The sequence below is a fragment of the Salvelinus namaycush genome, chromosome 4, assembly GCF_016432855.1.
Source record: "Salvelinus namaycush isolate Seneca chromosome 4, SaNama_1.0, whole genome shotgun sequence".
Taxonomy (NCBI): domain Eukaryota; kingdom Metazoa; phylum Chordata; class Actinopteri; order Salmoniformes; family Salmonidae; genus Salvelinus; species Salvelinus namaycush.
This window is the reverse complement of record NC_052310.1, coordinates 48,454,583-48,465,793: the sequence shown is the minus strand read 5'-3', so window position 1 is coordinate 48,465,793 and position 11,211 is coordinate 48,454,583. Positions and strand designations below refer to the sequence as shown.

General features: G+C 43.1%; 1 protein-coding gene across 1 annotated transcript; it reads right to left on the bottom strand.

Moving 5' to 3' along the window:
• Positions 1 to 470: 470 nt before the first annotated feature.
• Positions 471 to 6,423, bottom strand: ndnfl (neuron-derived neurotrophic factor, like). Its single transcript, XM_038990831.1, has 3 exons — positions 6,245 to 6,423; positions 4,836 to 4,960; positions 471 to 1,894 (listed from the first exon to the last, which is right to left on the bottom strand). The coding sequence occupies exons 1-3, from the start codon at positions 6,421 to 6,423 to the stop codon at positions 471 to 473; spliced, it is 1,728 nt and encodes a 575-aa protein (XP_038846759.1).
• Positions 6,424 to 11,211: the final 4,788 nt, after the last annotated feature.

Here is an 11,211-nt window from a genome sequence, read left to right as displayed (position 1 = left end):
GACTGTAGAATATAGAACAAAACAATGCAGCACTAAATATATTCTGTAGGTTCTTGCCATACGTTCTCTATCCCCATTGTAAAGTACGATCAAAGCTCCATCTGTTTCTGTTGCATATTTTTGGGCACAGTCTTTGCTGACATTTTTTGTCATCAAAAACCTCTATCCTCCTTTGTACTCAGACTCAGAATAAGTACTTGGACAACTGGCACAACTATAAACAAAAAGACAAAAAGCACAGCAGGTTACTGTAATGGAATTAATTTTGCTGGTGTGCGGTCCCCCCTCTGCTTCTCCTACCCAATCTATGGGTACCAGTGTTCAAATGCGACCACTCTTCGGAGGGTGTACCACAATTATTAACAGTCTCCCTCATAGTAGAATGGCTTTGTCATGGTAAGTCTTTGTAAATCACCTCTTTGTTGAGTCCAATGCTGCTGCAGACTACGAGACTAGGAGGGGGCAACAGCTCAGCACTCTTTCCTGGTTCTCACTGTCTTGCTGCTGTACTTTATGGGGATCCCCCAGCGTCTCATTAGATAGACATCAAACATGTAGGCCACCCCAGGCTCCAAGCCCCCGATCACGGCCGTCGTGACAGCCCGCCGAGGGTTTAGCTCCTGGAAGTATTTACACAGGACTCTCTCAGTGTCCGACCGTGACTCAGGCCCCAGGCAGGGTGCCATACCTCCCTTCTCCCCCTCGCCCTTACCCAGCCTCCGGCGGTACACGCAGTATAGGCTCCTCTCCTCTGTGCCCATCCAGGCCAGGGTGATGGAGTCACAGCTCCTCAGCCTGTTGAAAGACTTAATCTGCAGGGTGGAGGGGAGCGAAGGTACCCCTTGACGATGGTAAGCAGAGGATGCCTGCATCTTAACAGAGGCCTTCAGTGCCCCTAGAGCATCTTGTCTGGGGGGCGCAGTTCCCTCTCTCTCCAGGTGGATGAGGTAGGATTGGCTGCCCTGGAGCCAGATCTGAGCCAAGTCTTCTCCCACAGCCTGGGAGCTAAGCTCTTGGCCCTTGCTGGAGATGGTGACCTTGATCTTCTCACTGCTTCTGCAGCTTTGGAGAGTGAGCAGGCCACTCTGCTGCCAACCCCGGGGACGGAAGCTAAAGAACTCCCCAGAGGTTGAGCCTCCATCCCGGAAGGTCACCCACCGGAGCTCCCCTTCCCTGAGTTGTGTGATAGCTGGTCGGGCCTCCTCATGTGTTTGAGCGAACGTTCCAGTATATGCTGCACTGGTTCCATTTAGCCTGTCAATCAAAAATACGTCAAAGTAGTACTGCGTGTCGGGGACAAGCTCTGAAACAGTGCACACGCTCTCTGTTTCCTTACAAACACATTGGAGATCATCATGCTGGTCACGGAGCGCAGCAGGTGACTGGAGATCTGTTTCAGCATCCCACTGCTGCCACCACCAGTTTTTGAGAATCGGCCACACAGTTACTTTCCTTTGTTTGTCCTTCTTTTGCCGTTTCTTGTCTTTCTCCCGCTCTTTCCTGATGCCCTCCCGGGCGGCACAGAGGTTGCGGTAGTTGTGTTTGCGGTTGACAAGGACACAGTAGTCATAGCTACGTTGGGTGTGCGGCAGTCTTGTGAGGGAGGTACTGGGGCTCCAGCTGAGGGTGACACTGGTCATTCCTACACCCAGGGTGTGGACATGGGGGTCAGAGGGAAGCTCTGGGAAGGCCCCTGAGGGCCCAGAGCCCTGATGGAGGTACATGGTAGCCCTGGTGTCCTGGTCCTTGGGGCGCAGCCTGAGGATGTAGATAGATGCTGGGGCATAGGAAGGACCTGTGTAGGTGTCCATGGCGTTGCCAGTGTAGGTGTGTATCTGGTCCTCAGTCCCAGGCCCTCTCCACCACACCTCTGGCATACTCTTCTTGGTACTCCCTGTGCAGAAAACACCGTTAAGCCACGGGTCATTAATATTCTGCCTCATACATGCACACACATACTTACATTCACTAGACAGAACATACATTCACACTCATTGAAGATACAGTCTTACAGTTCAATACGTATCTTGATTACTTTCAATGAATACAGTAGTCAACTATAATTAATGAAGTGCAAAGAAGATTGTCCCTTATTCAAATAACCCCTTTTCACCATCATCCTTTATAATTTCTCCTTACCTTGGGAAATAAAAGGGGACCAAATGTTACACAATCTAAGTGAATAATTTAGGCAGACGTTGGGGAACATAGGGTTCACACTCTGAATGATTTATGTGTCACAGTATAACTTCATAAAGCTGTAAATTTGTCCATCTAGAATACCCACTGATTTTAACTAAGCAGGCTGGTGAGGGCCGTGTTGCATAACATTATTGCTAGCCTAAATAGGCTACTTTTGGTAACTGTCCTTTTTGTGCTCAACGAGAGATTATTATTATTTAAAAAAAAATTGAATGTAGTTATGTAGCTTAGACTTATCTGTTCTCTATTTAACCCTCAAGTTCTATTTCTGCAACTCTTTGAGAGGTTTCCACCAGATTTGCTCTATTTTGGGTTTCGCTTAGCCCATAGAAGCGCAAATACAATCTATTGGGCATCAATATGAGACATTTTCAATGAAATGGAAAAGGTCTGAATTTAGCTGAGTTTCAGTTTATACTGTATAGACTATTACTTGCATGCCGTTCTGTACAAATCTATCTATGTATCAATCTTATAAAAGTTATTTTAAAAAGCAGAACCCTCTCTATATGTGTTATTTTAAAAGACAAATTTAAAAAGCCTTATCCTCAAGTATTGGCAATACAGTGCCTTGCAAAAGTATTCATCCCCCTTGGCGTTTTTCCTATTTTGTTGCATTACCTGTAATTTAAATTTATTTTTATTTGGATTTCATGTAATGGACATACACAAAATAGTCCAAATTTGTGAAGTGAAATGAAAAAAAATTACTTGTTTAAAAAAAAAAAAAAAAAAATGGAAATGGAAAAGTGGTGTGTGCATATGTATTCACCCCCTTTGCTATGAAGCCCCTAAATAAGATCTGGTGCAACCAATTACCTTCAGAGTCACATAATTAGTTAAATATAGTCCACCTGTGTGCAATCTAAGTGTCACATGTTCTGTCACATGATCTCATGTGACAGAACAGTATACTGTTCTGAAAGGCCCCAGAGTCTGCAACACAACTAAGCAGGGGGCACCACCAAGCAAGCGGCACCATGAAGACCAAGGAGCTCACCAAACAGGTCAGGGACAAAGTTGTAGAGAAGTACAGATCAGGGTTGGGTTATAAATAAATATCAGAAACTTTGAACATCCCACGGAGCACCATTAAATCCATTATTAAAAAAATAGAGAATATGGCACCACAACAAACCTGCCAAGAGATGGCCACCCACCAAAACTCATGGACCAGGCAAGGAGGGCATTATTCAGAAAGGCAACAAAGAGACCAAAGATAACCCTGAAGGAGCTGCAAAGCTCCACTGCGGAGATTGGAATATCTGTCCACAGGACCACTTTAAGCCATACACTCCACAGAGCTGGGCTTTATGAAAGAGTGGGCAGAAAAAATCCATTGCTTAAAGAAAAAAATAAGCAAACATGTTTGGTGTTTGCCAAAAGTAATGTGAGAGACTCCCCAAACATATGGAAGAAGGTACTCTGGTCAAATGTAGGTTTTTGGCCATCAAGGAAAACGCTATGTCTGGCGCAAACCCAGCACCTCGCATCACCCCGAGAACACCATCCCCACAGTGAATCATGGTGGTGGCAGCATCATTCTGTGGGGATGTTTTTCATCGGCAGGGACTGGGAAACTGGTCAGAATTGAAGGAATGATGGTGCTAAATACAGGAAAATCCTTGAGGGAAACCTGTTTCAGTCTTCAAGAGATTTGAGACTGGGATGGAGGTTCACCTTCCAGCAGAACAATGATCCTAAGCATACTGCTAAAGCAACACTCGAGTGGTTTAAGTGGAAAAATTTAAATGTCTTGGAATGGCCTAGTCAAAGCCCAGACCTCAATCCAATTGGGAATCTGTGGTATGACTTAAAGATTGCTGTACACCAGCGGAACCCATTCAACTTGAAGGAGCTGGAGTTGTTTTACCTTAAAGAATGGGCAAAAATCCCAGTGGCTAGATGTGCCAAGCTTATAGTGGCATACCCCAAGAGACTTGCAGCTGTAATTGCTGCAAAAGGTGGCTCTACAAAGTATTGACTTTGGGGGGGTGAATAGTTATGCACTCTCAAGTTTTCAGTTTTTTTGTCTTGTTTCTTGTTTGTTTCATAATAAAAAAATATTTTGCATCTTCAAAGTGATAGGCATGTTGTGTAAATCAAATGATACAAACCCCCCAAAAATAAATTTTAATTCCACGTTGTAAGGCAAAAAATAGGAAAAATGCCAAGGGGGTGAATACTTTCGCAAGCCACTGTACTATATGTGATCCAGATATAATCATACTTTAATACAAACGTCCTTCTAATCTCTCTTACATTCAGGAAAAAAGTGTGACATTTAGATATTACTGTCCTTCTTGCTTTGAAGGTAAAATGGTTGGACAGATTGTCCAGTGATATACTAGGCCTGGGCTCAGTACTGCGTGTGTGTGAGTAAGAGAGAGGGAGAGAGGAAAAGAGAGAGAGGTGGAAAGAGAGAGCAAGACCAATGGACTGATTAAGTCTCTCCTATCTTGTAGACATTTATGACCAGGGTTAGTCTTTAAATGGACACTATGTCAAAAATAAATGGCTCCAGTGTGAATTGGATTGAGGTGTAATGAAACTGAATTGATATGAATAGGAATTGCATGTGAGAGGGTGTTGTGTGTAGTTGCTTTTATTTTCTATCAGTGTTTCCCACTTACAGTGTAGACTTTTAGGCGGTTTGTCCTTCAGGGTTCGGGCTGCGAGGGTCCATTCGATGGGGAGGTCACAGGGACTAACGGTCACAGACATCATCGCAACCTTCTTCTTCAATGTGAAGTACAGTCTGCACAAAGATAGGTACCACACGAAAAAGGGATTGACTATGAAATTCTCATGTATTTTTCTTCCCCGTTACAAATGTAATAACATACTGTAACTAAGAAAAGTACTGTAACATGTAGCTGTCAAAGCATTCCAAGTATTTTTAGAAAATGTCCACTCCTTTGTTTCTCCCATACACTGATAAGCTTGTAAAGCAAACAAGGAGAGTTCAACTAACGATCTGTGATACGCTTTCATCGACTTGCGCTGTACAGATGGATATCTCTTTGCTGTAACCTTCTAAAATCGTGCATAGCATGAAGACAGCAATGTTGCTTTGGAATGTTGGGCAATTATTGGACCATGAAACATTTGTCATTGGATTGCTACATTAGATATCCCTCCTCACCGTGTGCGATCACAATCCACAGAACTGCAGATTATGGACACACAATGTTAGACTACATGTGTCAATCCAACACCACATTTCTGTGCTTAGACATTCTGGTCTCCTTCTACAAGCTTATTGTTCATCTCCTTCACAATATAACTAGATTCAAACTCACCAATTAACCATGACTCTCATTATCAATCACAGACTCAGAATCTCAGAATCAATATTTGATCATCTTTGTATTTTCACCAACATAACTCATCAAGGTGAGACATTCAATATTGATATGTAATTGACCACTATGTTGTCATAGGCTCCAGAATATTTACTCTGCCCGTTGAAAAATAGTATCATTCTTTTACATGTATTTTCTGGATCAACTGCTGATGTGCTGCAGTTTATCAACAGCTGTGCCATGCTAATGTTGTCAAGGGCAATACATAGTTTAACTGATTGATTAATTTGAATCATAATTAGCGGATTTTCATCTAATTTAAAAAAAAAAAATCTGTTTTTTAATGCATGGATGGACAGATGGACAGCTCACTGGGATGCCCATATTCCAATTTACAGCTCCCAGTGTTAGAGCTCTACCACTGACATGATCAGCAGATCCCGGGCCAAGTGGGTTGCTCTTCCTGCCAATGGGGCCACACTACGCTCAACCACTGCCTTTCCAACAACAAAAGAAATGGCTATTAAGATTAAGGCTATCATTGTTTTTCCTTAAACCCATGAAGAATTACATAGGAAATTACCATTTAGGTAGCTTGTAATAACATAGCCTATTGTAGTGACAGTATTTTAAACAGGGGCCTTTCTTAAGTATTTCAATTTTTGTCCAGGACACAGAACATAAACATTCAGTGTGCAATACTATCCACCTCCCCTGACGTGGTCTCTATACTGTACCTCCGGGTGCGTCCTTTGGGCAGATGTATGGAGGTGACCTTTCCATCAGGCAGCCAGGCGGTGGGGCGGAGTGGCACCTCATTCTCAGGGGCCAGAGCCGAGTGTCCTTGGGGCCAGGAGGGGCCACAGAGGAGAGTCACGGCCAGGCAGAGATACCAGGACAGGGCCATTGCTGCCATCATTCACACTGTCACCACTCTGCCGTCTCCCAGGGACTGAAAGAGCAGGGGAAAGGTCAAAAGCATCCATCAGTTCCATCACATACAGTTCTGCTCCTACTGTTCATGATGTACTAAAGAGGTCTAGCAGCAGATGATTCATTGATATGAGGAAACATTTCTGCTATTCACATGGAATTATTCATGCGGGAAAGCAAATTGCCACGCTATATTACTGGGATCTGTATAGCGCAGCTTGACACTTGGTGAAAATCACTCATCGTACGACTTTCAAAGCGTGAAGTGGGTTGCAAATGTCTCTCAGAAGTGGATTCATGTGAATATATAGATCTATTTATAGTATGCCAGTACAAATGTGTTTGTTCTCTAAATAGAGGGTATTTTTTCATGGTCGTTGCAGCCTTTGTTAACGGAAACCCGCCAATTTAGATTGAAAAAACAACATCTGGAGGTGCTTCAGTATAATCCAATTGGAAGACAGATTCTCTTGACAAAAGCAGACAAAGCCACAAGAACTTTGAAACAGATTTCAGATTGGGCTGTTTTTTCTTTTCTGTTCTCACTGTTGTGATGATTTGTAGATATGATTACAGGTCTTGGCTCTCGTCCCCAGAGAAAAAATGCATTCATTCAAAGTCAGAGGCTTCAAAAAACGCCTGCTTCTCAACGTGTGTTTGTCGGCGTCAAGGCTGTGCCCTGCAGATCAGATGACAATTGTACGTAGGTTCTAGGCATATGCATCTGAGTCTTGATCAGGCCCTGGGACCTTTGAGTTACAACAACAGTTGCATCATTACAAAGTATGGAGGATCTCATTATCCCAGTAGTGGAGTGAACAACCCATAAAGCTTTTACAGAGAGGGAGGAAGGGAGATAGGGAGAGAGAGAGAAATGAGAGAGGGAGGTGAGAGTGAGAAAGATTGAAAGAGAGAGAAATGAGAGACGCGGAGTGAGGGAGAGAGAGAACATTTTGAGAAATGAGAAGAGGGGGAGGATGGGGTCCAGAGTAATAAATGAGAAATGGAGCAAAAGAAGGCAAAGTGTGATGGAAGGAGGCACATAAATTGAGATTATTGGTGTTTTCTACAGCTTCATGTCTAATGGGTTCATAACTGGTGCCACATAATGTACAGTGCACTCGGAAAGTATTCAGACCCTTCGACTTTTTCCACATTTTGTTATGTTACAGCCTTATTCTAAAATTGATTTGTTTTAATTGTCCATATCAATCTAGACACAAAACCCCTTAATGACAAAGCAACAAAAAAAACTTCAATTTTTCCACCTAATTAAAAAAAAAAAAAAAACTAAAATATACCATTTACATAAGTATTCACATGCTTTACTCAGGCCTGAATCCGAAGCGTCACATCTGGAGGAAACCAGGCACCACTCATCACCTGGCCAATACCGTCCCTACGGTGAAGCATGGTGGTGGCAGCATCATGCTGTGGGGATGTTTTTCAGAGGCAAGTACTGGGAAACTAGTCGTTCTTGAGGGAAAGATGAACAAAGTACAGAGAGATCGTTGATGAAAACCTGCTACAGAGTTCTCAGGACCTCAGACTGGGGTGAAGGTTCACCTTTCAACAGGACAACGACCCTAAGCACACAGCCAAGACAACACAGGAGTGGCTTCAGGACAAGTCTCTGTATGTCCTTGAGTGGCCCAGCCAGAGCCCGGACTTGAACCCGATCGAACATCTCTGGAGACACCTGAAAATAGCTGTGCAGCGAATAGCTCCCCGTCCAACCTGACAAAGCTTGAGAGGATCTGCAGAGAAACTCCCCAAATAAATCAAATCAAATTTAATTTGTCACATACACATGGTTAGCAGATGTTAATGCGAGTGTAGCGAAATGCTTGGGCTTCTAGTTCCGACAGTGCAGTAATATCTAACAATAATATCTAACAAGTAATCTAACAATTCCCCAACAACTAGATAATACACACAAATCTAAAGGGGTGAATGAGAATATGTACATGTAAGTATATGGATGAGCGATGGCGAAGGTGCAATAGATGGTATAAAATACAGTATATACATGTGATATGAGTAATGTAAGATATGTAAACATTATTAAAGTGGCATTATATAGAGTGCATTGTATAAAGTGACTAGTGATCCATTTATTAAAGTGGCCAGTGATTGGGTCTTAATGTAGGCAGCAGCCTCTCTGAGTTAGTGATTGCTGTTTAGCAGTCTGATGGCCTTGAGATAGAAGCTGTTTTTTAGTCTCTCAGTCCCAGCTTTGATGTACCTGTACTGATCTCGCTGTCTAGATGGTAGCAGTGTGAACCGGCAGTGGCTCGGGTGGTTGATGTCCTTGATGATTTTATTGGCCTTCCTGTGACATTGGGTGTTGTAGGTGTCATGGAGGGTAGGTAGTTTGCCCCCAGTGATGCGTTGTGCAGACCACACCACCCTCTGGAGAGCCTTGCAGTTGAGGGTGGTGCAGTTGCCGTACCAGGCTGTGATACAGCCCGACAGGATGCTTTCGATTGTGCATCTGTAAAAGTTTGTCAGGGTTTTGGGTGACAAGCCAAATTTCTTCAGCCTCCTGAGGTTGAAGAGGCGCCACACTGTCTGTGTGAGTGGACCATTTCAGTTTGTCTGTGATGTATACGCCGAGGAACTTAAAACTTTCCACCTTCTCCACTGCTGTCCCTTCATTGTGGATAAGGGGGTGCTCCCGCTACTGTTTCCTGAAGTCCACTATCATCTCCTTTGTTTTGTTGATGTTGAGTGAGAGGTTGTTTTCCCGACACCACTCTCCGAGTGCCCTCACCTCCTCCCTGTAGGCTGTTGTTGGTAATCAAGCCCACTACTGTTGTGTCGTCTGCAAACTTGATGATTGAGTTGAAGGCGTGCATGGCCACGCAGTCGTGGGTGAACAAGGAGTACAGGAGGGGGATGAGCACGCACCCTTGTGGGGCCCCAGTGTTGAGGGTCAGCAAAGTTGAGATGTTGTTTCCTACCTTTACCTCCTTGGAGTGGCCCGTCAGAATGTCCAGGACCCAATAGCACAGGTCAGGGTTGAGATCCAGGGCGTCCATCTTGATGATGAGCTTGGAGGGTACTATGGTGTTGAATGCTGAGCTGTAGTCAATGAACAGCATTCTTACATAGGTATTAATTTTGTCCAGATGGGATAGGGCAGTGTGCAGTGTGATGGCGATTGCGTCGTCTGTGGATCTGTTGGGGCGGTATGCAAACTGAAGTGGGTCTAGGCTGGCCGGTAAGGTGGAGGTGATATGATCCTTGACTAGTCTTCTAACAAGGGCGTAGTCCTTGTTAGCGGGCCGCGAGAGTGGCACTGTATAATCTACAAATAAGGTGTTTAGTTTGTCTGGAAGCGTGACATCGGTGTCCGTGACGTGATTGGATTTCTTTTTGTAGTCCGTGATTTCCTGTAGACCCCGCCACATACGTCTAGTGTCTGAGCCGTTGAATTGTGACTCCACCTTGTCCCTGTACTGGCATTTCGCTTGTTTGACTGCCTTGCGGAGGGAATGGCTACACTGTTTATATTCAGACATTTTCCCAGACCTCTTTCCATGGTTAAATGCGGTGGATCACGCTTTCAGTTTTGCGCAAATGCCGCCATCCATCCACGGTTTCTGGTTAGGGTAGGTTTTAATAGTCAAAGACATCTCCAATGCACTTCTTTATAAACGCACTCACTGAGTCAGCGTATAAGTCGATGTTGTTCTCTGAGTCTGACCGGAACATATTCCAGTCCGCGTTGACCAAAACATCAACCAGGTGTGCCAAGCTTGTAGCGTCATACCCAAGAAGACTCGAGGCTGTAAAGGTGCTTCAACAAAGTACTGAGTAAAGGGTTTGAATACTTGTGTAAATGTAATATTTCAGTATTTTGGTTTTAATAAATTTGCCTGTTTGCTTTGTTGTTATGGGGTGTTGTGTGTAGATTGATGAAGGGGAAAAAACAATTTAATACATTTTAGAATAGGGCTGTAACGTAACAAAATTAGAAAAAAGTGAAGGGGTCTGAATACTTTCCAAGCGCACAGTATGCTGCGTACTTCTAGGCCCATATTTACAAGACTGAGTGCTGATCTAGGATCAGCATATCAAGCGTCTCAAAGTAGGATTTTTTTATTTTATTTGAACCGTCAATTTTTACACAATGCTTTTTTTTCTGCATTTCTGACTGGATTCATATATCTGGATGAAATAAAGACAACCTCTCTTTTAGTAGAGTATATCTGAGCCTCAATTTCACTTGGTTACAGAAAAATGGTTACAGAATATGTGGGATTGAAGATGCAATCTTCAGAACTGCAGCCAGATAATTAACCCTCTTCGCCACCAGGGGATAGCTTTGGCCTTGTGGAGCTTTTTTATTAGTCAAATATGGTCAATAAGGACACATAACACAATTTCTGAGTTATAAAATGTTCACATCCTCTTCAAATTCTGTGTACTTGTAAGACTGTAATTTGTGATTTTCTTTCTTCATCATATGTTGAAAGTCTTGTGAAATGTGATTTTAGTTGGAAAGAGCTTCCTTTATATAACTTGTATTCTTATGTATTCATATGCTTTTTAAATACAGACTCTGAACCATCAAACTAAATAAGTTTTCTTTTTTTTTTACCTTTTCTCAATTTCAAAATCACATTTCATAAGATTTTCAACATATGTGATGAAGAAATAAAATCATAATATGCAGTGTTACAATTACACAGAATATGAAGAGGATGGGAACATTTATTAACTGTTCTGTGTTGTGTCCTGATTGACCATGTTTGACTGCAAAAAA

Excerpts from the sequence above, each read along its gene's own strand:
- ndnfl (XM_038990831.1), bottom strand. The coding sequence starts at position 6,423 with ATGGCAGCAATGGCCCTGTCCTGGTATCTCTGCCTGGCCGTGACTCTC. Across the intron at positions 4,961-6,244 it reads CCCAAAGGACGCACCCGGAG|ACTGTACTTCACATTGAAGA; the intron begins GTACAGTATAGA and ends ATCTTTGTGCAG. Across the intron at positions 1,895-4,835 it reads ACCGCCTAAAAGTCTACACT|GGAGTACCAAGAAGAGTATG; the intron begins GTAAGTGGGAAA and ends TTTTCTGCACAG.